Source organism: Panthera uncia, chromosome D1, assembly GCF_023721935.1.
Source record: "Panthera uncia isolate 11264 chromosome D1, Puncia_PCG_1.0, whole genome shotgun sequence".
NCBI lineage: Eukaryota > Metazoa > Chordata > Mammalia > Carnivora > Felidae > Panthera > Panthera uncia.
The window spans coordinates 86,608,555-86,635,682 of NC_064808.1; the positions used below are offsets into that span (position 1 = coordinate 86,608,555).

The 27,128-nt window shown below is 46.2% G+C and overlaps 1 protein-coding gene across 3 annotated transcripts in view; it reads left to right on the plus strand.

Moving 5' to 3' along the window:
• The window catches only part of ETS1 (ETS proto-oncogene 1, transcription factor), a 67,942-nt gene that overhangs the window by 19,728 nt on the left and 21,086 nt on the right, over positions 1-27,128 (plus strand). The window contains exons 1-6 of one of the 3 annotated variants that reach the window (XM_049654547.1): positions 5,255-7,003; positions 15,079-15,198; positions 16,726-16,926; positions 19,693-19,770; positions 20,654-20,902; positions 25,227-25,487. In XM_049654547.1, coding sequence (XP_049510504.1) covers positions 6,991-7,003; positions 15,079-15,198; positions 16,726-16,926; positions 19,693-19,770; positions 20,654-20,902; positions 25,227-25,487 — 922 coding nt within the window. In that variant the 5' untranslated portion in view covers positions 5,255-6,990. Of the gene's footprint in view, positions 1-5,254; positions 7,004-15,078; positions 15,199-16,725; positions 16,927-19,692; positions 19,771-20,653; positions 20,903-25,226; positions 25,488-27,128 lie in introns of those variants that run through there. The other 2 variants (XM_049654537.1, XM_049654558.1) reach the window with 2 other exon arrangements.

Consider the following 27,128-nt stretch of genomic DNA (forward strand, 5'->3'; position numbering starts at 1 on the left):
TTTATCGGGTGTGCAGGCATTTTTGAAGACTGATAGGTCTCGGGCAGGGCTGTCTCAGCCACTTGCCAAACATACCTTGGGTGGCAACTTTTGCATCTTCTCTGATGTCAGCCCCGCTTCAGGATGAGAATTTGTGTCTCTAACTTCTCCCTGCTGCTGCCATGTGGCTCCCATGTGGTTCTCTAAATTTTTTTTTTTTTAATGTTTATTTGTTTTTGAGAGAGACAGAGACAGAAAGCGAGTGGGTTAGGGGCAGATAGAGAGGGAGACACAGAATCCAAAGTGGGCTCCAGGCTCTGAGCTGTCAGCCCAGAGCCCGACGCGGGGCTCGAACTCACAAGCTGCAAGATCGTGACCTGAGCCGAAGTCGGACGCCCAACCGACTGAGCCACCCAGGCGCCCCTCCCATGTGGCTCTCTTGAATTGCCCTGGGACGGTTCAGCAGAGCCCTTGGAGTAGAAGGCAATGTTTAGCCTGTTGGGAGCATGGGTGGCGGAGTCCAGGAAGCAGTGTTTGAACGAAGCAGTGGGTCCGCTCAGGTGGCTCACGCACCTACTTCCATCCTCAGAGATTGGCGTATTTCAGGTGGTCCAGTGTTTTTTCTGCATTTCTGTCTCCACCATCTGCCTAGAAAGAAAGATGTGCAGGAGTGTTTGCATGTTGTGGTACATATCATCTTAGCCTGTGATTCAGGTTTCTTAGACCACCCTCAAGTGGTCTAAACCCTGGGCATCTTGACTCAGGGACTTCTGAAGTCGCCAAAGAGGGTGTGGGGTGGTGAAGGAATACAACGCGTCACTCTTAACCATTTGTTGTTTGCACCGACTGCAGCCATGTCCGGCACCTGTCTGCCCTGTGCTTAAGCTTTTAAATTCCAAAACATTGTTTCTAGTTCCCTGTGAATGTGGTGACATTCCCTGGGATAGTTTCAATGACACGTCCTAAGCTTTTTCAATATAAAGGAGGAAAAGGATCTTAATGTTTAGGCTCCTTTCTGCCTACTTCGAGTTGGTTTTCTAGGAGCAAGGAGGGGAGTTGGTGACAGGAGCTTGTAGGCATGAATGGGAAGCGGAAATTACTCCTCGGATTAATTGCTGCTTAATCTCTGTATCAGCCATGAGTTTCTTGCCTTTGGGGGATACCAGCATTGCACTTAGGATTCTTGAGGTTGTAAGGTTGGACCGGATCGGGAAGGTGCAGTCGCTGGCCACCTGTGGCTCATGGATGCTGAGGGCTGTCTGTGGAGGGGTGCAGCAGGGCGACTGCCCTCAGGGCTCACTGCCGCGTCCCTACCCCTCCTTCCCTGGCTCGGCTGTGGCCGTGTTCATTTCGGTGTCAGTGACAGGCTGAATGTGGCTACTGCTGATTCTTTTCAGGAAGGATTGGAGGATTCAGAATATAAGTAACACAGTAACTATTGTATACCTGAAACTAATACAACACAGTATGTTAACTATACTGGAATTAAAAGAAAAGAAAAAAATTCAAAGAGAAGCGGAACCATATAAAAAACGGAATATAAGTAACACAGGAAGGATTAAGATTGATGATCACTCCAGGGGCGCCTGGGTGGCTCAGCCGGTTAGGCGTCCGACTTCGGCTCAGGTCATGATCTCGCGGTTCGTGAATTCAAGCCCGGAGTTGGGCTCTGTGCTGACAGCTCAGAGCCTGGAGTCTGCTTCAGATTCCATGTCTCCCTCTTGCTCTGCCCTCCCCTGCTCATGCTCTCTCTCTTCTTCTCAAATATAATAAACATTAAAAAATTAAAAAAAAAAAGATTGATGGTCACTGCAAAGTAATGTTAGAGCAGAAGATGACCTTTCCAGAAAAGAGAGAGTCTGTTCGAAGGGGCTGAAATTAAAGGGGAGGCAGAGATCGTCATGAGACGTGAGACACATGTATCTTTGAGTTTCAGCTCCTAGCCTCTTTCTGCTAGCTCCAAAGGAGTGAGGAGGGAACTTTCCTGCAGGAAAACTCATAGTACCCCGAGACATGTGTACTGAACAGATCTGATAGGACTCCTCAGTTTCAGGAACCGTAGAGTTGACCTCCATCTACTGGCTAGGCTTCCCTTGACATCCCCACCTTCCTTTGACCTCTATAGAGAAAGGCCTTCATTGCTTTGGCCTGGCTGAGCAGCAGTTACACATATGACCTGCCCCTTCTCAGTGATGGCTGTATTTTAGCAAGTAGGCAAGCAGACTTCACTTGGCAAAAGAGATCCTTTAGGCTAAGAAGAAACTATGCAAGCAAAAAGGAGCCCGTTATAAGCAGGCAGCATTCTTGGTGACCTCATCTTCCTCCCAGCTCGGGTCCAGTTGGAGCTGTGCATACAGGGCAGACTTCCAGTTCCTCCTGTCTGGGACTCACAGTGGCAGATATAAATAGACCAAGACTTTGTCTGTAGCCATTGTTCCCTAAATGCCCATTGTTTCTGGATGCAAAGTGGCTGCAGCTCCCTCCCTCCCTCTCTCCATCTCTCTTTGTCCCTCTTTCTGTTTCTCTCTTGTTCCCTCCCTCCCTCCTCCCCTCTCTCCCTGCCTCCCTCCCTCCCCCCTCCGTCTCTGGGTCTCTCTCTCTTTCTCTCCTTGTGTAGAGATCTGAATCCCAGCTCTCATTCCCTCAGCTGCCTTTGCACTTGCCTGGGCCTTAGTGACAAACTGGGAGAACTGGCTTCCTGGGCAGAGCATCTGAAAATTGTAGCCTCGGGTTCTGACTCCAGTGAAGCTTTTGTCCAAGTGTTTCCATGATATATCTGTGCTGAAAGTGAGGATATGGGGATCCAGCAGTGGTAAAATCAGGAGGATTTGTAACTGGTTGAGCAGCTGTACCCAAAGGGTCTTGATGAATGCGCCCGTGTCAGAATGATGCATGGTCTCTGGTGTTATGGGGCTCAGGACTTGGTCATTGCCTTTTCAACATTTTTATCGGGGGGTCAGATTGGAGAAGGACACATAAAGCATACTTACTGAATTGCACATGGCACAGAGCTCATAGAATGGGGACAGATTCGTGATATAAAAATGATCTCCGCACGTGGAAACACGGATCCAAACAAACGAGGTCAAGTTCCATAAGGATAAATGTGAAGCCTGACACTGAGGTTAATAAGATTCAGTCAACGGGTGCAGAACTGGCTGAACTTCAGTCCCTGTGGAAGAGTAGGCCTGGGAGTGCACTCTGAGTGGCCTCTGTCGTGTGGCTGTTGGAAAACCCCGTGGCCGGCTGGGCCCACAGAGGTGGACCGTGTAGGGTGATTGTGTCCTTTTCTCTTGAGAAGTATGATGTTGGCCTGGCTCAGGATGCTCTGTAGGAACACCGGCCCACAGGAATGCTTCTGGGTAGCGGGGGCAGATGGGCAAGAACCATACTGTCGTGAATGGTTGAAGGACCCACCAAGGAATTTGAAAGCCTGGAAAGAGGCGGTGACCGCGGGATGTTAAAGCCGTTGGTAAGCCGATAGCTGAAGAAAGTTTAAACCTGTATGCGTGGCTTCAGCCTCCAGCACGAGGGGCAAAGGCCAGAACTCATTAGAAGGCAGATTTGAGCTCAGTGTGTGTGATCACTAAGAAATCATTATTGTGGTCCGGGAGGGAACCTGAGTGGTCCTCACAAAGGACCAAGCGACTGAATGTCTTAGGAAGTCAGGTGTTGTCCTAAAAGACCACCGTGGGCCCTTCTGGGAAGCCTGGTGATTGGGTCTCCGGTCCAGCCCTACCTCTGATTGTCATTGCTCCTTACCACACAGTCCCTTGTCCACCTGGGGAGCCTGGGAAGGCTACGTAGGTAGAGCATATAGCTTTACTGGCTGTGGTTGGCATGTTGAGAAGCTTTGTCCCTGCACTCGGCAAACGGGCTTACGTATTCTTATTTTTCACTGCGGTTTCCCTGGGTTGAAGGCAGACAGTTGCACTGTGTGAATGTGTGTGCGTACGCGTTTTCCTTCTGTGTCCAGATTTATTTATTAAAAGAAAAACACATCTGCATAAAAAAGCCTTAGAACACAGGAAGAATGTCCACTTTGTTTTTCTTTCTGTAGCACCAAGACATGTGGGGTTTCAGCTTCCTCTGAGGGGTTTTTGAAGACCGGCTTTCATCTCAGACAAGGCTTTTTCCCATTGGAAAAAAACGGTCCTTTTTTGGTTTAAAAAATGTATTTATATAATGTATAAATAAATAAGAAAGTCGAGGGAGAATTTCCTTTCAAAATTGATGGAAAAATGCTGCTTTCTGAACATCATTAATTGGAAGTTGCTGGATCTTCCCAGCCCACTTCTCCTCTGCTCTCTGGCCTTTATTCGGGTTTAAGATTTCCCAGTATTTGCTTCCTCTGCGTTCTCCTCTCGTTGCCTCTCTTTTCCGTCTCTGCCCTCCTGCCTTCTGTCTTCCGTGCCAGCTCTCCCCCTCCTCCTCCTCTCCCAGCTCCTCTCTGTCTGCCCCCCCTGTGCACCCTGCCCCCCACCCCTTGCCCCTCTTCCTTCTAGCCTTTGCCGGGCTAGCCTTCAGCCACTGGAGCCCTCGCTGCAAGAGGCCTGTCTCTGTGTTTGTTTCCTGCGTGGGAGGGAGAGGCAGGCCTTGAGAAAACAGTTCAAAAGTGCAGAAAAACTTTACCTCTTCCAGCCTAAATAAACGGGCTCTACTCCATTTGTTTGCCCAGATTTTTCCTTTGCCCGTGGAGAAAACTCCTCATCCTCCACCTTGATCAGCCTGGCCTGCCTGGTGATCCTCATGAGCCCCCGCCATGCCTGTCTTGCCCCCAGACCCAAGTGTCAAGTGGGCCCCGAGCCAGGGGATTCTGGGTAGGTCTTGCGTTGGAGCCCCTAAGAGCTCTGGTGACATGACTGCTCTCTGCAGAGGGTCTCAGGGATTGAGGTGCTTTCCTTCTCCAGGAAGAATTTTCTCTCTAATAAAAAGGATGGGGGAAATAGAAAGACATGTCCTTGTGCTCAGCATTTCTCCCTGCCCGGCTTTAACCTCTGCTAATAGGTCTGGGTAGAAAAAACACCTGGCTTTAGTGTCCGAGGATCTGGGTGCGAGTGCTGGTTAGACCACGAGACCGGCTTGACTGTCTCAGCTAAGTCACTCAGGGTGGTGGAGATGAGAGTGCACACTTCGTTGTTTGCAGGGTCATACTGGAGTATGGGGGCAAACGTTCTGCAACAGGGGAAATTCTGTTCCGATAACCGTGCTGGAAATTAAGAGGCGGTGCACTGGGGGGGGGGGGGGGGGGGGGGGGGGCAATTGAAGTGAAAATAAATTGGTCAGCCCAGTTAACCAGCATCTCCGGGATCTCAGGCTGTGAGGCATCGAAGACTGATACATAAACTAGGAGTGGTGGAAGCAAGATGTAAGATGTCACATATTTCCCTGGGTCGTCTTGGGTGGGGTTATCTTGTGCCACATGGGTACCAAGAGCCAATGGTCCTGTCATGGGGATTTCAGTTGAAGGCAGGACAGAAGTTTGCCCTCACAGAAGTATGAGACGGGAGAAGAGCCAGTAGGATCTCCTGTAACTGTCTGCAAAGCCTTGGGGTAGAAAGGGGCCGGTTCATGCTTTCGTCCTGAATAATGTGGAAACACGGCTGTGTGTTTTCCTCCGTGGTGTTCATGACAAAGAAGTTGCACAGTTTGGGGATGTTCAGGACTTGTAAAATGTGTGATATGGTGGGAATCAAGTGTGATCCTGCCCACAGGAAATGATATGAAACACGTGACGCACTCTGTAAATGGCTTTACATGATCATTTAAGAACTTTTAGTTTTTCTTGAAAATACTCTATCGAGCCGGACCTTTTATGCAGGCATCCTAATCTCAGTAGTTAAACCGCGAGAGAGTCAGTCCATTTCAGGGCACGTGATTGGGGTCAAGTGCAGCTTGGGTTTGGGCAAGCTGCAAACCTACAGAAGAGAGTTTTGAGCACAGAATTACCATTTTGTGTTGTGGCACATTGGCTCTAAAGTGGCACTCTTAGGAAGTGCTGAACACCAAAAGGCATCTTCGGTGCATTGGATCCTGTAGCTGTGAGGTCTTCTCCTGGCAGGACACATTTGAGAGGCTGTTGCTGCAAGAAAGATTCTCTCGTTTGCAGATTTCCCGCTTAGTCTGGTAAAACAAAGAGCCAGATTCAGGAGATGTCAATTTCCAGTGACCTCTCAGAATCAGATTTTTTTGCATTAAGTTTTTCATTTTCTCAGTTGCTTCCTTGTACCTGGGGAAATGGCCAGAGGCCTTCTCCTTGCTGTCTCTCGAACATCAGGAAATAAAATTGTGTACATTTTTTATTTGTTTGTTTGTTTTTGTTTTTAGTCTTGGTATTTTACAAGACACTTTTTAGTTCAGGTCACCAATAATTTACTGAGCACCTACTATGTAGTAGGCTCTGGCATTTTCACACACGCTTAATTTAATTTAATCTCATCCTCACTGCAAGGAGGGGAGAGAATCCTGGGTAACGAAAGAATGCTCTGTCTCAGTGGTCTTGGAGACCCTGTCTCTGGCACTTTCACTTGGCCAGGGCTGCTAGAAACAAACAAACAAACAAACAAACAACATGTGATTTAGGAGTCCTTCCACTTGTTCTGATATTTCCTTTTTCAGGCCATTTGCCCAACGTTGAGGGTAGGAGAGTTGAACTGTTCTAAGGAAAGAGCAAGAAAATTTAGCTGTAGGGCCCAGGGGGCAGTTCTGTTTTCTGGCTCAGATTCTGGAACGGAAGAGCCTCTCTGGGTTTCCCTGAACACCTGGAATTAATTTGGGTTTTGCTCTGACTTCGAAACATTTGCTGAGGTGGAGGATGGTGGAGGGGGTAGGAAAGAAATAAATCCAGTGATTAAAAATAGCTTTGCATGTCAGGTGCCTGAACGGATTTGGGAACATGCCTGCAATCCCTTTTGTCTGGCAGGTCTGAACTCCGGCGCTGCCGAATTACAACTGCTTTCATTTGTTTTTCCTGCTCCCCTACCATGTAATGGTCAAGGGCTCATTGGAACCATGTGTGAGCCTGGTGAGTCACCAAATCCTCAGGACTTCGGCGGTAATAATGTGTTAAAACTCCTTTTGGGGGATGGGGCAAGGGTGGACGAAGGGAAGAAGGGAGCGGACTGAAGTCACTTCCTACAGATGTTCGATGTTCAGGAGTCCTCTCTGCAGGCTTCTTTTCCCAGGCCCGGCTGCAGGACCCGAGGCCGCTGTCCCAGTGCACTTGGGAGCGTGCTGTGCCTCGCCGAGGACCGTCTCTTTTGTCCCAAGGCGGCTTCCCCCTGAGAAGGGGCTCCTACCTCTGCACTGGCATGTCGTACCCGAGAGGTGTGCACTCCCCAGTGGCGGTGTACCTTGGCAGTGCAGCCGAGATGCTGTCACTGGAGACTGGCTTGCAATTTTGGTCACTCACGTCATTGGAGGGCGGATTGGGGATTTTCTGTACAACTTCTCCCCCCCCCCCCCACCCCCGCCTTTGGAACTTTGGAATGGTTTTTTATTGGCCGGTGACTCTTAGGAGATTGGATATGTAAAGAGAAGGGCGGAAGCTGTGAGAAGTCTGTTTCAGAGCTCATGGTGTCCCATTACTTGGGGGCAGTGATGGACCGTTTGGTAGGGATGGATGGCTCCACGAGGGCACCACGCCATATGTGCTTGCTGGAGCAGAGTCCTGCTTGCCCCTCACTGCCGTCACATCATTAGGTTTATGATAACAGAGCCGAGGGGCTGAGGAGGGACATCGATTTCCCTTCATTGCACTAACCACAGCCGGAAGCTTTGTGGAGTATAGGATCTAGGGCCTGCTACAGGCTTTAGACTCAGGAGTGTGGGAGAAAGAGGATCCTTCCAGGTCTCTTCATGCCCAGTTCCAATCCACCCTTCCGCAAATGAGAGAGAGGGCCGTGGAATGGGTTTTGAGATTCCCTTTCACATTTTTCAGAGATCCCAGTATCTTCACTGGGGGAAGTCCTCTGAGAGACCAGTGACAACTTTCCAGGAACAAGCCGCTCTGGAGTCAGTTATCAGTTGCTGGCCACAGCCAGTTTTTTCTATTTCTATTGATCTAAAAGAGCAAAGATGCCTTCCGTCCCACACTGGGACTTTCTAGGCGGCTTGGCACTCCCCTTTGGATGCTTCCCAGGAGCTCCAGCCTTTTCTTGCACACTCCAAAGTCACAGTTAGAAGTTCATGCGGACATTAACCATCAGGAACAATGATCCCTGCAGTCTCTTCTGGTAGGACACGGGAGTCAAAGGCACTGGCTTACCATCCCGATTTGAGTTCCTCTCTCTCTGATCCAACTTCCTCACGTTCCAGATCATGGTAGTGCTGCTTGAAAACAAGTTCTGTGGTTCAGATGGGCCAGTAAATAAAATGTAAGCACCGTGGAAAGTAATCTTTATCATCTTTTTCCAGGAGTTTGTCTCACGTAAGCTTTCACATTATGGTCCTCCTTTACCTAGAGAATGTCTTCGTGACAATAAAATATCTGTGGGTGAGAGGATGTGTGGCCTGGGATGAGCTTTACATGTCTTCAGTGTGTGAGGAAGGAGGCGAAATAGAACGGGTAGTGTTTTGGTAGCTTTTGAATGGGATTTCATTGTACTATTCTCTCTACTTTGGTGTATGTTTGAAAAGTGCCATAAGGAAAATTCAAAATGCTCTGAGGGATGTTAGACCTATCAACAGACCTCTTTGTAGCAATGCACCGATTAAGTGACTTATCCAGGGTGATTATGTTAGTGGCAAAACTGGGATAAGAACCCAGGGATTTTGAGCAACAGGCTGGGTCAAGCCCCCTGCACACCCCCCACGCCATCTTTCCCCCTTGTCTTTGGGGTTCTCTTTCCATTTGGGACTGTCGTTCTTATTTCCTCCTCCTATGAACTGGAAGATTTCTTCCTGATTTCCTTCACTTTGAGAAATATATTTCACTAAGACCTTATGTAACTAATGCACCTTATATGATGTGCACGATCACACATCAGGGTGACTCAGGGGTGAACACAGACAGGGAAGGAAGCCAGGTTGTCATTTAACTTGGGTACTTTGTATGGAAGGAAGGAAGCGTCCCTACCCGTAGCCCCGCGAACAAGGACAAGACTACAGTTGATTCTGTAAATGGCTTTTAATTATGTCTTTATGGGGCTAGTTCTTAGGTCTGTAATTATTTCCTCGAATGTATCTAATTGTCAAACTAAGAAGTAAACTTTAAGTTTATAATTATTTCCTCAAATGTGTCTAATTTTCAAACTAGGTAATAAAATTCCAAAAAAAAAAAAAAAAAAAAAAGAAGGAAAGAAAGACAGAAAGAAAGAAATACAAGTCCCATTTTCTCTCTCTGAGCTGTCAGACTTTTAGTTTTCTTGGATCTCTGATCTGTTCCTGTTTGCGGCAGCAGTGGAGTAGAGTAGAAAGAGCTTGGATTGAAGAGTTCAAAGACTGGCTCTGTGGGGCACCTGGGTGGCTCAGTGGGTTAAGCATCCAACTTCAGCTCAGGTCATGATCTCACGGTTCATGGGTTTGAGCCCCACGTTGGACTCTGTGCTGACAGCTCAGAGCCTGGAGCCTGCTTCGGATGCTGGGTCTCCCTCTCTCTCTGCCCCTCCCCTGCTCCATTCTGTCTCTCTCTCAAAAATAAACATAAACATAAAAAAAAAAAGGCTCGCTGTGTGATTTCACGCCAGTCTCTTGCTCCCTTGGAGCTCTGTTTCCTCATCTGTAAAATGGGTATCCTGTAATATCTTCCCAGGAGCCTCAGAAGTTTCCCGGGTGATACTGTGAAATAGTGTTCATGGAAGATCTTTGTGGACCAAAAAGCAGCTTTTGGCTGTAAGGCATGTTATTCATTCTTGGTGTTTCTTTCAGGCTGCTCTTCCTTGGGACAGCACTCGCCACACACAGCTCATTATCATGGTAACCTGCTGGGGTTTGGCCAGTCCGATGGTTGTGCGAGACTGTGCGAGACTGGAATAACGCACCTGGCGTTTCTAGCGCTTGGCTTTGTCTTTCATCACCTAACCCTTCCTTTCCCGATGCTCCCCTTTTCTTCTGTAGTTTGAGAACGGTGAGGGGAGAAACATCTCAGGCCAGTAAGGCCATGGCCTGACTTTTCCCAGAACACACATCACTTCAGGCTTAGATTCTATGTAACATGGTTGATATGAGCCATTTGGTTTCAAACGACTTAAAGGGATGGTATGAAAAGTCACATGAAAACGTCTTGCATGGGTTCTTGGACATCGAACAGCCCTAAACTTTGAGTTGCATATGAGTGAATCGAAACCCCTTGTTCTGCGTTTGACTTAAACCATCCATGGGGTGTGTATAAGCTGTTGTTCACGGGTCAGGCCGCAGTGAAAAATGAGCAGATGTTTCCATAAGTTCAGAAGGCCCCTGGTTCGTTATGCCCTTACTGATTCAAGTAGTGCTACGTGCTCATTTCCGCCTCGATACTGTACAATCTTGGTAAGATGGAGTTTGGGACTATTCCTTATTCCCTAGCTTCTGTACAACTCTTTTCTCCAAAACTCGCGGTGATTCTTAGAAATATTAACCCTGAAGGATTATCCTGAAGGATAATCACTGGGTTAGAAACCTGATACGCTCATAGTGTTTTCAATTTCTAATGCATCCTGTTTACTCTTCACTGTATTGGCATAATATATCTTCAGGTCAGGTTCTCCGCCTTTGGAGACAAACGTGTTATTTAAATTCAAGATACTGCCAATAGAAATATTAACATGAAGGCCATTTTAGTACCTGTCCATGAAATAGAATTAGTTAATTTCTCGGGGGGGGGCATTGATTAATTTCTAGATGCCATTCCTAAAATTAGAAATATTTGGTACCTAGTGCAAAAATGTTATAATGGGTAATGAGACCAAATGTGGCAGGAATGACAGGGATGCCTGCTTGGGCTACAGCAGGTTGGATTCTCCACCCGTGTAATGATGTCATTATTATTGTTGATTAGTGTAATTAATAGAACTGCTGCAGCCACAGATTAGCAATGGGGGGGGGGAGATTTTGCGTTCGTATTTTATACAAAAAGAGTTTAAGATTTGAGATCAATGTCTGCTTTGGAATGTTCATCGTCTTTTAAACACAGCGCCCGTCCTGCTAATAAAGACGGGCCTGGCTGATTGTTCACTCGCTTGCAGAGGAGGTTTGAATTTTTTGAAACCAGCATTCCACCCATTTTAACAAGGGAGAATAGCTCTGATTTTTCTGTCTGAATCCTTTGGGTCCAGGAGCAATGACATGCCTTCTGCTGAGCTCATCGAGTGCAAGTGCAGGTGTCCCAAGTTTGTGGGGTTGGCCTTTGCCAGCCAGCTGGGCTGTGAGCACTTTTCCAAAGGATCCAGCACTTTGTGTCCTGGGCCAGGGACAAAGCCGATGGGTGCTGTACAGCTGCAGCTGACAGCGTGTGGACCAGGCTTTTGGAGATGGCATTGAGGTGGACAGGTGAAAGTAATTCCAGCTGCTTCTCTTGGAGAGAGCAAGCGAGAGCCTGAAAAGGCTCGTTCCCTAACAGGAAGCAGGAGCGTGCATGGAGAGTTGTCAGCCCAGCAGTCCTGTCCAGGCCATACTTCCAGAGTGTGTGGAGTTATAGGAAGCAGACTCCAGGAAACCTCTTTGTCAGGCTTTCTGCTGTCATCCTTGGCCTTCACATCACCTTGGCATCTTCTGTTTAGAAAATGCCTGGGGCCTCCTAGCCAATCTCCTCCTTCACTTCCAGCTTGCAGCAGAACCACTTTGTCCGTTTGGCCTGGCCTGTATTTTCCACATGGGTTGTCCCGGCCAATATCCGCCATCAGTAAAGTCTTTTCATCGAATCATAAATCAGTGGAGGGAACAAACACACAAAACAAAATACACACCGTTCGACTTCGTGGGTTTGTGCTGGACAGGCGTGAAGGGAAGGAAAGTTGGTTCAAACTGGGATAACACTGAATTCACTGACCATTTGTTGATTGACTCGCATGTTCTGCGTGCTGGGAGGTAAGGATGCTACATTTGGTCGTCCCTTTCAAAAATAATGCTCTGGGGTTAAAGAAAAAGTTACTTTCTCTGAGGTAAAGCTGACTTCGACTCTAAGTGGAGACACTTCTGGACCTCGCACTTAGCTGTTCTTGGGTGTGTGGAGTAGGCACAAAGGGGCGGCATTGATGTCTCTCTTGGTGACTCATGTGATTACTCCATTGTTTGAAGGGCTGGATGTTATGTAATCAACATTTGATCCGCTCCCCCCCCCCCCCCCCCCCCATTTTTCCCTCTTAACAATCTGGGATTTTCCATCATTTTGTCAACCTTCCTGGAGGCATGTTGGTTTTTCCACTAGATTACTAGATGTTTGGGGGCATTGTCCCAGGGCAGCCCAGACTCTCCACTCCTTAGACCTTCAGATTCACCCTCCGTGGCAGGGCCTGGGGAGCGCTGCAGTGAACCCTTCTGTCCTTTCAGGGCAAAGCTGGACCCCAAGCTGTTTCCTGACAGCAAACCCCAAAGCAAACCAGAGGGCAAGTGCTGGCTCTCCTTTCTTATAATGTAGTTTCCATTCATTTTGATATTCAGAGGCAATATGTTTGCTCCTTTTTGCAGAGGTCATCTTTTGTCATCTTTTCCCTTCTGTGTTTCCATTTTATTCAGCCAATAACACATTCTGTGTGTCCAGGGAAGTTTTTTAAGTGGCCAGGGTTTAGAGATGGCTAGTCGAGGAACTTCTACAGTAGCCGTGCCTGGAACTCAGCCATTGAATAAGTCATATGATACACTCCAGATTCAGGGTGAGGAAGAGGGCTTCTGGAAATTACTGCAATAAAGTGTAATCACTGCCTAAAGATCACGGACGGGATGGCTGGTAGGAATTCTCAGGTCATTTCTTTGCTGGTTGGCTTTTATATAGGAACTTGTGCCTGTGTTGAATGCAGAGAATTTTTACCTTGAGCCGTATTTGTGGATCTTTGCTTTGAACCTGTTCTCCAAGTACTAGAGGGATTGGACATAGAGATAAAAATGCAGATGGATGTAGCCAAAGACGACATGTTTGCAAATGTACAGATTTTGATACCTTACTCTTCCTCACCACCTACAGAAATCAGGTTTTATAGATAGTACCTCCCATATGCACTTCAACTTTGTCCACCTACTTTATCTGTAACACCGTCTCCCTACTCAAAGCCACCATAATCTTTCACTGCAACTAATGCAATAACTTTTTACCAAATTTTCCCACCTCTATTCATAGTCACTGCCTCAACCATTCTTTACAGAATAGCTAAGGTGATCTCTCTCTGTCTCTTTTTTTTTTTCTCCTTTTTTTTTTTTTTATTGTGGTAAAATACACCTAACGTAAAATTCACCATCTTGACCATTTTTCAGTGTACAGGTCAGTGGTGTTACAGACATTCACAATGTTGTACAGCCATTGCCACCATCCACCTCCGGAACTCTTTCCATCTTGTGAAACTGAAACTCTGTCCCCATCAAACTCCCCTGATCCCTTTCTCCTTCCAGGCTCTGGCAGCTACCTTTCTGCTTCCTGTCTCTGTGAATTTGATTATTCTGAGTACCTCATATAATTTGTCTTTCTGTGATTGGCTTATCTCACTTAGCGTAATGTGCGGGTTCGTCCCGCGGAATAAGACCACATTGCGTGTATACACTAAATTTTGTGTATCCATTCATCTCTTGATGGCCACTTGGGTTTGCCTCCACATTTTAGCTATTGTGAATAATGCTGCTGTGAACAGAAGGATACGAATCTCTCTTTAAGACCCTGTCTTGACTCTTTCGGGTATGTAGAGAACTCCTAAAACTCAACAACAACAACAAAAAAACTCAGCAACTCTGTTAAAAATGAGCACAGTCTTTGAATAGACCTTTCTCCAAAGAAGATACAAAGTTGGCCAGTAAGCACATGGAAAGATGCTAGACATCATTAATCATTAGGGAAATGCAAATCAGAACTATAGTGTGGGGCCACTTCACATCCATCAAGACCCCTTAACAGATTCTGCGCTTGTCTATTTCCTCTCTCAAACAACTGTCCTTGGGGGTTCTCTGCTCCCACTGCATTCATTTTTTTGATACTAAAACAGGCAAAGTTTCCCCCATTTCACAGCCTTTATTTGTGCTTCTCCCCCTTGTCTAGGACCATGGTCATCAGGATCCCCTGGATTGTGTGTTAAAAGCACAGATTTCTGGGCTTCCCCCTCTCCCCCAGAGGTTCTGATTCAGGAGGTCTGGAGTGGGGCTGATATTTGCATGTGTAACAATTTCCACGTGATGATGATGCAGCTGGCCTGGGGACCACCCTTGGAGAACTACTGGTCTAGAGTACTTTCCTTTTTTAAACTAGTATGCATGGTTTAGATCTCTGGTCATGCACGTCTCTTCTCCTAAGGGAGACCCTTTCAGGTTCCTCCAGCCTTGCTGGAATTTTTGTTTCACGTTAACATCTCATCTTCTGCTTCTCCTTTGAAGCCCTTATTGACATTTTCGAATGTTTAATTGGGCAAATGGTTTTATAATACTGAATCCCCTGCCAGAATCTGATAACCCAGCTCCAGGAAGGTAGGGATCATTTCTGTTTTCTCTTGATTCCTTACACATGACAAGTGCTCAGTTTTGTCGAATGAATGAATGTTGTTTCCTCTTCATAGGTAACTGGAAGTATGTAGTCACAATAACACTCTCAGTGAATGTGAAGTGTGAGTAGGGACTCTGGATGAATTAATAAAGCTACACAGAAAGAATAAGCTTATTTTTTTTTTTTTTTTTTTTTTTTTTTTTTTTGAGGGGCCTAGCACACTGTGGAAAGCCCCCCAAATTTCACCTGCCCTGGTGAGGATGTTAGTATAGTTATTTCTCAACTTGCTTTCTTCAGACCATTCATGTCCTATTATATCTTACAGGTGGTTAACTACCTACTAGTTTTTTTAAAATTGAGATATAATTGGCATGTATTAGTTTCATGCGTACAATATAATGATTTGATATTTGCATATATTGCTTAATGATCACCATAGTAAGTCTAGCTAACATCCATCGCCCGTGTTGTTTTTATTATTCATAGGATATTTTTTTTTCTTACAGATATGGAATGTGCTGATGTCCCACTGTTAACTCCAAGCAGCAAAGAAATGATGTCTCAAGCGTTGAAAGCTACTTTCAGTGGTTTCTCTAAAGAACAGCAACGACTGGGAATTCCCAAAGGTATGTTGTTGATAGAAAAAGAGATGGGATCAGGCCTTTAGGTGAGGTCAGTTTTCTCACCTATAGAGTGAGATAGACATGATTGCTAATCATACTTTGGTCAGTGCCTCCATGCTAATGTTTTCCCATCTGCCGGGTTTGACAACTGCCATCTTGGTTTTAGGACAGTGGTTCCCAAACTTATTTGCACATGAGATTCAGGATCTTCAAAGAATCCCCAGCTGGGGGCCATGTCTCAGACCCACTAACATGCAATTCCTGGTGGCATCAGTATTTTTGAAGCCTCTCAGGCAATTCCAAAGCACAGACAAGCTTGGAAAACACAGTCTTCAAGTCATTCTGGGCCATCATTGGATGAACTCCGCGAGCTACATTCCTTGGAATTTAACTGATCGCTCTTTTCTTTTCCATGTACTTTGGTGAAATGTGTTTATACTTGGGTGTTCTCATCTGAAAGGGTTTATTTAGGAATGTAAGGGGACTGGAGTTGTCAGAAAGGACAAATGACTGGAGAACACTTAAGCCTTCAGCAAGCAACATTTCCTGAACAATTGAGAGCAGAAAGAATACTTTTCTGTTGAGTAAGAGTAACACTGTCTATTGCTTCCAGCCCAGTCAGACCCCCATGTTAGATTCTGTGAATGCGTCTCCAAACCTTCTCTCGTGTATGTCCTACTTTCCCACAAACCTCAGCTGACAACAATGTCCAACATCTTATCAAGAACATAAAGCAGAATATTCACAAAGGGAATTCTGACCACTGGCTTGCCAGCATCTCATAAAGTCATCTGCTAGATTGAAGGGGGTGACCTTGACAGCAGGTCTGGGGTGAGCACCACAGCCTGCCGCCCTCTGAACTCCATGAGGGCCACGCTGATGTACTCACGTTCCACCTCAGGCCATGTAGGAAGAGTATGTATTGTCTGTTCTCTGATGCTGTTCCATCCTTGCAGGATGTCTGGTGTGATGAACACAGGCATCTGATAATATTGTTATTAGCAAGTACCGTTTGACTTACTGTTACTAGTTGCTATGATTATTACCAGTTGTAATTAGCCAAGGTAAAAATGATTAATAATAACGCCTCAAGTCCATTATAACGGTGAAGAGCAGGGGCAGGTGAGTGCAATCTCTAGAACAGACTTGACTGTCATTATTGCTATTAAAGAAGCCATTTTGTTTCTTTGTCCTGGACTTAAAAAAAAAAAAAAAAAAACTTAATGAAAATAAGGCAGTGAGAGAGGAGCTTCGTGAATTTTTTAATGAAGGGTGGAGAATACTCATGTATTACTTTTTGGTCGATGATAGTGATCTCCTGACTGGTGAGATAGAGAAGCTGGGGATGTTGAGTGTTGGGGGGGAGTATTATAAAAGGTGCCCCACAACGTGCCTTTATAGGTGGGTGCTTCCTAAATCTGTAAATGAGAGAACATCCTCAGTACATTCAGATCCTTTAATGTCCTGTCTGGGGCTTGGGCAAGAAGTAAAACGTGACCTGCTGGATCTCCCTTTGCTCTCTTTCCTCAGACCCCCGGCAGTGGACAGAAACCCATGTGCGGGACTGGGTGATGTGGGCTGTGAATGAGTTCAGCCTGAAAGGTGTGGACTTCCAGAAGTTCTGTATGAATGGAGCAGCTCTCTGTGCACTAGGGAAAGACTGCTTTCTTGAGCTGGCCCCGGACTTCGTCGGGGACATTCTGTGGGAACATCTCGAAATCCTGCAGAAAGGTAACGGTGTGGAGGCCGGGTGGGGCTGCTGCAGCGGTAGGTGAGGGGACACACCCAATGGTGGGACATCGATGCCATGATGTGTGGGTGTCCCCTCGAGGTCTTAATACGGGCTGTGGAGGCATGTCAGGCTGGCGTGTGGCAGGTGCTTAATAAATGTTAGTTTCTCTTTCTCCTATGTATTAGGGGTCCAGATTGTAATATTTCACAAGATTGCACTCTGGACGCCTCTTGTGATGCAAAATTCTCATCTCCGTCTTTATCTTAAACTCATGTTCTCTTCGAGCAGTGTCTTCGGCCAGCTCCAAGACAGATAGTTGTTTTTTTGTTTTTTGTTTTTGTTTTTTGCCTGGCAGTCTTCATACCCATTCCCTTGATCCATGGCAATGTGGTACCTGTCCACATCCTGCAAGAAAGCTTCGATGCTCGGAGCTAACTAATAAGACCGGCTTCCCTGCCCAGTAACGGGGTTGGGGTTACAGCAGTGTGGTATACCTTTGTCATCCAGAACAGACACCGGGGTCATGTCAGGATACCATGTTGCAACCTTGTAATGACATGGCCTCCCCTACGAGCCTCTTCCAACCTTTTTGGACCAAGTGACTCATGTACCACAGTCCTGGCTGAGTATAGAAACAGCAGCAGGCGGCAAACTTGGGTGTTTTTGCACTTATTTTTCTGAATTTCTTCTTAAAATAAATTGCAGTTACCAGCAGTCAGCGGTGCCCTCCAGCTGACTGTAAGCCTAGAAGCCTGGTGGCCTCTCTGACCCAGGCCCACCCTTTCCCTGTGGTCACCAGCTCCAGCCCGTGGCGCAGACGCTGGGGGTGGGGAGCAGAGCTCCGGATTAGAACTTTTATTCCATATAATACCTTCCTTTGTTTGAGGAGATTTTCCACTCCGCGATGCTCAGGAGAGCCCCAAATTAGATTCCTCTGGGCTCAGAGGTGTTATCTTCCTTCTCCTCAGCCTCTGCCGGAAAATAAATAAATAAACGCAGTCAAGAACTAGATGAATCTCGCTGCGGCTACCACGCCTGAGGCCTGAGGACGGCCGGGCACAGGCTTCCCGAAACCCCGACATGTCCCTGTGACTGCACAAACACCCACTCCTACGTGTTGACACGAGTGACCTGTTTATAGAGGGAAGAGATGGGGCAGGCTCATAACAGATCTGATGTAACCATTGGCGTATAAACACAAAGGTGGATTCTACCAGACCGTGTAACCCAAATATATTCTACTGATACGCTGTTTCCCTCTCTTGAGCTCCATGGAGTCGCCAGGTGTTTCTGGAGCGTTTGTGATCACAGCTGTCGTTAATAACTGCGCAGCACCTCCTTGTTCCCCGAGTGCTTTCAAATACGTGTTGTCTCTGGATTCTCAAAACAGCCCCGTGAGATGGGAAGAGTAGCGCGGGTGCCGTTGGTGTCCTCATCTGTAAAATGAGGGCAGATTAGGTGGTTTCCTCCAGATCGCTCATTTCCTTAAACGTAGGTCTTCTTTGATTGAACTTCCTGCCCTGCCTTCTTTGTATCATAATATGGACTCCTGCAGGAGCCTCTGGGTCCCTAAGACAGGTGTGGCTTACTTGCTCCCCGCCAAGGCATAATGGAATAGAATTTAGGCAGATGGGGAAATAATTGAAGATGTTTGCAAACACGAGTCCTCTCGTCCTACCCATTTTCTACTGGGAGAGGCAGTAAAGAACCATCTCCCTTCAGATCCTTGAAGAGCTGAGCAGCGTGTTTGCATGGAGGCTATGGCTTTTGTTCTGTAATTAAACTAGAGCAACAGAACATAGCTGTTTGGGGTGGGGTGGAAGGCCAAAGGTACAGGGATGTTTCAATCTGATAAGCTGCTAAAGCAGAGTTTAATCATTTTATCTCGACTGGGAACTGTTTTTTTGGTGCAGGCATAAACTTGTTTTCCCAGCAGTCTCTGCTCCCAACAAGCTATCAGGTATCTGAGGAAAAAACCCAAACCAATACTCCCTCTTTATGTCTGATTCTTACGGTGAAACAGAATCAGACCCCTCCGTACAATGGCTGAGGTCACGGCACTGGATTCCAGGGTAATGAGAGGATCCTGAATTTACCTTCGTTCAGCGGAGACCTTGTCTGTGCTTAGTTAATTCTCCTACATTCCTTTCTCCTTCCAAGGGGAGTTAGCACTAGGTCACCAGCAGCAGTTGGTGATAACTGTTTTCTCTCTTTGTACAAGCCCTGCCACATCCACCAAAGAGTCACCTTACCGGTGTCCTGTTCTCCTCTGGGCCCACACTTGAAATGTGGGGGCGATTGAAAAAACACAACACAAAAACCAGACTTCTGTTAGAAGAAGTTAAAATCAACCTACCTAAAGATTGTAATATGTTTCTGAAAGGTTTTGGAACGCATCAGCCTGAGTGTTGGGCACCGATTCTGGTAACTTCCCAAGCCTCCGATGGTAATGTGGTACACACGTCCATTAGAATGAGGGTGGAATGCCTTCCCAGCCCTTGGAGATTACTCACTGGTGTTCTTTCCAAGATATTAAATACCATTTTGCAGCTACTGAAATAATAGACTTAGCCATACTTTTGTGATCTCATTTCTAGACAAGGCCCCAGTCAGGGTAGACTCAGACACCAGCTCAGTTAATGAACATGCAGATTTCTTAGAAGAGGGACTGAGATCATTGCGGTCCTTGTGTCCAAGGTCCTTTTAGGCCAAACGTTACTTGCCCGTTGACCTCTTTGTTTCGTTCCTTGCCCTGTCTGTTACAGAGGATGTGAAACCATATCAAGTTAATGGAGTGAACCCTACCTATCCAGAATCCCGCTATACCTCGGATTACTTCATTAGTAAGTTCACCTTTCACTCGTCTCCTGTGGTTTTTTTTCTTCCTATGATGGGGACCTAGGAAAGGATTCCTGTCCCAGATGATCTCAGGCTCCTTTGTGGTAATTCTGTGGAAAATAATATTTTCTTAACTGTAGCCTGTTTTATTTTTGTTTATTTTGTTATTCCCACAAGGCACAAGGCTTCAACCTATTTACATGTTGATGTTTTTATTAACCTGCAAACTCCTCCACGCCAGGATCTCTTCCTCTGATATCTTCAGCATAAAGGTCATGCAGAGAGACTACAACTTGACCCCTGAACTTTGACCTTATTTGATCCCGTGTACCATGCTGGCCATCAGAGGGTTGGGTTAGAGATATGGCTGTGGCCCTTTCTCTTTCCCTTTTACTAGCAGATATGACAACCTAACCATACTGGAGAGGTGGCCAGAAGAAGAGAATTAGGGTAGGGCTGTTCTTACCTGATGGCCTTGCTTTGGAAGGGAGTCTTGAGCAGGTTGTTTTCATTTTACCGGTTTATTATGATTTTTATTCTAATAACAACAGTGGTATTCACTCCAAGATGGCAAGTGTTGGTAGGCAGTTTACACATACACTCTCCTTTGATCTTTATCACAACGCTCTGAGGAAGATTGCAATCATCCCCATTTTAGAGATGTGTAAATTAAGCCAGAAAAGGGAAGTATCTTGTCAAGGAAGTATCTTGTTCAGTAGTAGAGCAAGGTTAAACACCCAGGCCCTCCTGACTTAAAATATGTTCCTTTCAATCTCTTAAGGTAGTAAGCTTGTTTTCAGCTTGTGAGGCTATTGTAAATGGTGAAGATGTGCTTATTTTAGGTGCAAATTGGCCCTCTCTCCAATGGCACACGCTCTTTGTTTCCAGGTTATGGTATCGAGCATGCTCAGTGCGTTCCTCCCTCGGAGTTCTCAGAGCCTAGCTTCATTACAGAGTCCTACCAGACTCTCCATCCCATCAGCTCAGAGGAACTCCTCTCCCTCAAGTATGAGAACGACTACCCCTCGGTCATTCTCCGGGACCCTCTGCAGACAGACACTTTGCAGACGGACTACTTCGCCATCAAACAAGAAGTTGTAACCCCAGACAACATGTGCATGGGGAGGACCAGTCGTGGTAGGTCCGATTTCTTCTCTAGAGGCTCTTGGGTTTCCGAGAAATTACCTAACTTTGTGAGTTTTCCAGGTCCCAAGAATAGGTAGATATTAAGGGCTTTCCAACCTGGAATTTTAGCCAGGTCCACCATCATGACAAAGAGCATGGTGTCCATGCTGGAATTGGCATGGTGACCAGTCACATTTCTTACTTGGGTAAGATATTTTATTAAATAATAACTGGTTGAATGTGGTGGTTTTTAAAGGTGTGATTTATCTTCTTTGGGAGAATTTTGCTTCAGGAAGACACAACCAGTTAAAAATGGTTCAGGTGACCCTCCTGGAAAGCCCTGAACTCCACATGTGCCCTAGTGTTCCTCCTAGAGTATTTCTGCATCAGACCGTAGACCCTGGCTTGGTATCTGAATGACCTCTACTTCGCCTGGGCTCTCTAGCCTCCGGTGACTTCTTTGGTTTGGGAAGACACAAGATGGTTAACCAGTGGATTATTTGGAATCGGTCATCAGCAGTGTGGTGGAAATGTGTAATATTTAGCTAGAGGACCAGGGAACAAGGTGGCCAGAGACTTCCAAAAGAAGGTACTCTTGTTGACACGACTCTTAGGACAATGATAAAACATTCACTGACAGGGAAGTAAATGTTTCAAGATAGAGCTGACTGACTTTATAAAGCAAAGAAAGGTCAAGCACACCCGAATTTAAGATCAGGACATCAACACTCAGAGGCACAAGCCCGCCTTGTGAAGTGTCCAGATTGTTTTGTTTCTGAGAAAAGTAGTCTTCTGTCAGGAGATATTTGTTCGTCGAGGAAGAATGAGCTGATTTCTAGAAAGTTGGAAAAAAAAAAAAAAGACTTCTTCCAATGGATAAATGGAGAAAAATTACAAACAGGAAGAGGAACAGGAGAAAGCTCCTCGAGCTGGTGCTCTGAGCACTTCGGCCACAGAAGACAGGCTGGGCTGGCCTCGGAGTGATTTCTGCTCAGTGATGAATCCCTCTGCTGCCTCTTCTGAGCCTCTCAGAGGGGAGCCCAAAGACCTCTTTACTTTGAAGAATCATTCTACAGGCACCAGGGGCCATACACATTGTCATCTTCTTTGAGTGTGAGGCTTACACTTCCTCCCAGCAGGCACTTAGGGTAGGCAGTAGGCCCTGCAGAGGGAAAGTCCCTAGCAAAATCTGAACCTGTAATCTTCCGTCTTAGGGCCCCAGGGTGTTTGTGTTTCAGACCGAAGGGGATGGGTGGAACCAGTTTTGCCTTCCCCTTTCTGACTCTTTTTTTTTTTATTTTTGGGTGCATGTCTATTTAAATACATACACACACATGTGTATGTGTGCACTTTTTTTTTTTTTTTTTTTTTTTTCCAGGCAGGTCAAAGCAGTAGAACTCTTTCTCATGGGGCTTTCTGTACATATATGCGATGAGGCCGAGTGTGAGGGCTGGGCTCTGCCGTGGCATAACTTCGGGTAGCTCTGCCGTCACGCTGTTTTTAAATTGCGTCTGGCTTTGCGCTTGTGTGATTGTCCCTTCTCCCCCTCCTTCTCTCGTTCTTGGTTTTGGGCCCCAGCATCCTTCCGACCCCACGGTCAGTGACTGTGGACCAGAGAGTGACCCGGACGAAGGGGCGCTAGGTGTTTCTCTCTGGCCTTGTTCTCCTTCCCTTACGACAGACTGACCACACGAACTGGGGAGGAAGACCATTTTGCTCATGGCTGCTTTTTTGCAGTTGAGAAGTTCCGCAAACATGACATCTTCCAGGGGCTGATGGAAACGGCCATGGTGTGATTGGTTCGAATGAATGCATCACTGTTAGCAGATTATTAGTAGTAATAATCGTGGTATTCGTGTACAGCATTATAGTATACAAAGTGCTTCTGTGTCCCACTTATTTGGACTCTGAGTACTGTCTTTGTGCTAGTCTGTGCAGCGGGTTGCTGTGGGGCTACCCCATCCACTGTTCAGAGTGCTCTGAGGTCTCTTTGGTGGAGTCCGATAGCTTTGGACGGAACTTGCTCTAAGCCATTTCTCCGAGAAGCTTGCCAGTGGACGTCTTCGAGAGCACATGCTTCCCTGCATGAGCACAGTAGCATAACTGAGTGCCTAATCCAGTTGGATTCAACCCATTTTTGGAGAAAATACCCGTAAACGAAGGTTCCCAGCTCCAGGATTGTGAAATAGAGCTAAAAGAAAGCAGCCTACTGCCATAAACCACAACTCTCCACTGAGTTACATTTGGCTCATGTTTGAGAGGCTGCCAGAGGGTGGTTATGGCCTAGTTTAGTGCCCTTGCTTATTGGGGCTCCTTGGAAACTCAGCTCTCCTGCTCGTGGAAATTCCATTCTCCATGGCCTCCAAATATAAAAGTGACTGACGGAGGTAGAATCGGCTCAGAGAGATTTATGTGTCAATACCACCTAAATATTGGCGACTCGGGTGGGGTGTTCTTCATGAAAAATTCTCTTTCTTCGGCTTTCTATCGGTGTGTTTGTCTCACAGAGAAATTGAATGACCATTAAGATGGAGAGCTGGTCTTAGCCAACACCTTTTTATGAGACACCACAAAATTTCCTGTTCTGTTCAAAAGAAGCTATTGCATTCGTGTTGTAGGCTGTTTTCTTGAGTCTTGTAATGTGAATTTTCTGGAAAAGACAATTCTTTCATTTGTCATAATAATAAAGACTTGCAAACGTGCCAGTGGACTGGGTAGGCAGAGCCAGTAACCCGTGGAGCTCTTTGGTTTGACTTCTGGAGATTACTCTTCTTCGAATGGATGATTTGAGGAAGGAATGAGATTAAGTAGGTAAATAACTACCTTTCTGTTAAAAGCAGTATTGGAGGGGATAAGGGGCTCAGGAAATCTGTAATAGTGGCTTTACAAAAAAGTATATATTTAGTTGAATACCTTTTATCTTGGATTTTTTGGTTGTTTGTTTAAATTTTATGAGCAACATATCTTCCTTCCCAATTAGTATATATTTAGTTTCAGTTTGGATACCATAATTAAATATTTGAATTACACTGTGCTAACCACAACCCCCACTATTATGAAGGGGAGAATACACCAGAAACCCACCAGTGTTAGCTTGTATAGGCCAACCTTACTCTGGGCTTTAAGCTTTCTAGTGGACCAGCCACCTCTGAACAACTGAGAGTTGATGTAGTATTTCTGCATATACATTTGTCACATCCTTTTGCCTCTTGGCTAGTGCTGAATTGAGATGGCCATTTAGTCTCCCGTGATTTAGTTTAGGTTGTCTGAAAACTATCTGGAAGGAGAACATAGAACATATTCCTGTGAGCTTTTTAGCTTTTAGATACATTTATTTTCCTCCAAATTATTTATTTTTTTGGTTAGTCTCCTTTTTAATGGCATTTTTGCCAATGGAAATTTCTCTAGGAGCTATTATGCAATCATAGCAGCTGTTTATAACCTGGTTTGGGAAATTAATGAACTTGCATGATCTTGTGGTCAGTTAAGAATGCCTGAAGCAACTCCTAGAGTAAAGGATTTCTGACATTGCTATGGACCTTAACTCTTTAATCAGCTCCTTTGTTTTTTATTGGCCACACTCCCCCAGTGAAGTATAAATTCCAAGTACAAAATTGTACTTGGAGAGGACAAAGAACATGGATAGAAGAGCGATAGTGTTTTTTTGTTTGTTTGTTTGTTTGTTTTTTAATCTCTTGGAAAAAAGCATCTCATAAGTTATTCCTGTATTTGAGAAGGCATAGAGGCATTGCATGTATTTCATTTAAAAATAGTATTTGGAAAAATGCTAAAAAATAACACTTTAGTTCCAAGGTCAAGGAAGGTGAATCTGCTCTTAGTCTAGTGGAAATTTTTTTTTTCTTATGACCAAAGTATTTTGCCAAATTGGGCCTTTTGAAATCATCTCATTGGCCTGGTTTGGAGTAGGGAGTTAAGCCTGACACTGCTCTGATTTCTTTATCTCTTCGTTGAGTCTACTGCGTCAGCCAGAAATTCTGTAATACCGTGTATGATGCTCTGCTCTTGGATTTCTGGCTCTGGAATTCTGGTTCTGAACACTCCTGTGCCCCTCTGACTGATAAGAGCAACATGCAGCTGAGTCTCTGTCCCAGGGGCTGTAACACAGGACAACACGGTGGCGGTGGGCTCGCGGATGGGGCCCAGTGAGGCGCCCTACCCCCCCGGACACCCATATGCTTCCGTTTCCACTGGCCTCTCCATTCTTCCATCCCTCCTTCGGGTCTGATGAGCAATCCGTCGTCACTGAGAGGGTTTTTACAGTTGTCTTTTCCCAATTCCTCTCCCCCTGCCCTCTTCCCACCTCCTTTTCCCCCAGGTAAGCTCGGAGGCCAGGACTCTTTTGAGAGCGTGGAGAGCTACGACAGTTGTGACCGCCTCACCCAGTCCTGGAGCAGCCAGTCCTCTTTCAACAGCCTGCAGCGCGTCCCCTCTTATGACAGCTTCGACTCAGAGGACTATCCAGCCGCCCTGCCCAACCACAAGCCCAAGGGCACCTTCAAGGACTATGTGCGTGACCGTGCTGACCTCAACAAGGACAAGCCTGTCATTCCTGCTGCCGCCCTGGCGGGCTACACAGGTAGGCACCTTGCCCCCACCTCAGCCGCCTCTGTGTGCTTATTGCCATGGGTGGGTTCAGTAGAAGGCACCGTGTGCATGTCCCTAGAGACTGAAGTCAGCCTCTTTCTTTTTTGCGGGGGAGCTGGGACGAACAAGCCTCTAAGACGTCCGATCCATCTGTCCCCCCATTCTGTGAATAGCCATTGACTTTTGGAAGTAAACAATGTCATTCTATCCCAAGGGATCATTTCCAAGAGTGGTAGGGAAAACTTCTCCCTCAGAGGCATCATGGAATGGCTTACACTCTAGATTGTTCTATAGGGGAGTTCTCAATCGGCTGGCCGTTCAAATGGTAAAAGTTCCCTTGGTCACCCTACACTGTCCAGATCCTGGCCTCTCTGTTGGGAAACCCTTGCTTTTTTTCTCACTTAGCTCTATTACTGATTTTCTTCTACGAGTGAATGAAGAAAGAGCATGGGGTGTGGGAGGTGGATATTGAGAGCTTAGGCTTTGATGGAGAATCTGGGTAATCAAACAGTTCATTGTCTGAACGTGTCGTAGCCCACGTGCTGCCTAACCTTGGAGGCTTTTGAAGAGGGTATCTGTGAAATATCCAAGGAGCGTTAATGTGTTAACTGTCAGATCCTTTCTAGAAGACTGTAGTGTTTTCTAAGAATTAGAAATTATGTTGCTTGAGTGGAGCTTATTTTAAGCTTCGGTTACTCTGTTGTGTAGGCCACCATTCTCTTGTACTTGACTCCACCCTGGACAGGTTGACATGGGGCACCCTTCGTGTGGATGGAGGCAAATCGTCATACCTGTGTTTCTAGGGCGGTGCCTGGCTGATCTCAAAAGCGGGCTTGATCCTCATTCTTCTAGCAGGGAACTCTCAGGGTTTTACTAGGGAAGCCAGCTGACCTTTGAGAACGACTCAAAGGCTGAGAAAATTTACTCCACCTTTAAAGTTCGGGAGTGTGTCTTTCGTGCTGTATATTCCATGTAGCTCCTGGTGCAGTTCCTTGCATGAAGCGGTGGCCAGGAATTATTATTTCTGTGTTTTAAGGTAGCAACAAGGTCTATACAGAGTCAGGACCCAGAAAGGCACCCTGTTCTTTCTACGGTAGCTTCCCACAGTCTTTGCTTGAATGTCACTAGCATGTGGAAAAGTGCTGCTTTCCAAGGGAGTCCTCTCCCATCTCCAGACAACAGACTGTTAGAAAGTTTGCCCCTTTCCATTAATGACTTCTGGAATGAGGAAAAGTGTATTCAAGGTGTATATTCAAAAAATATATTCAGCCTCTTTCAAGGTGTATAAGAGTTCTGGCTCCTGTAGTCTCAGCTCCTGGGTATTTTAAGCCCCGGACTCCAGTTGGATACTGAGGAAGGAGTGGGGAGTCATGCAGCTTAATTAGGAGGAGAAAGGAAAGACCCAGGAACCTCCAGCATGACTGTGTGGGCTTGGGAGGTGGCGGGGTCTCTAGCTGGTCACGCTTGCTTCTGTTCTCGGGGCGCGGGGAGATCCGTGCTCTGCCATTTGCCGAATGTAAAGGCCAGCCCTTCTTCAGCCTCAACCCTGACTTCCAGTACCAAGTCCTGAACTTAGTTTCCCCTCGCTGAAGGCGTTTCTGTATTCTCTCTGCCATAATCACCCTTCTCACCA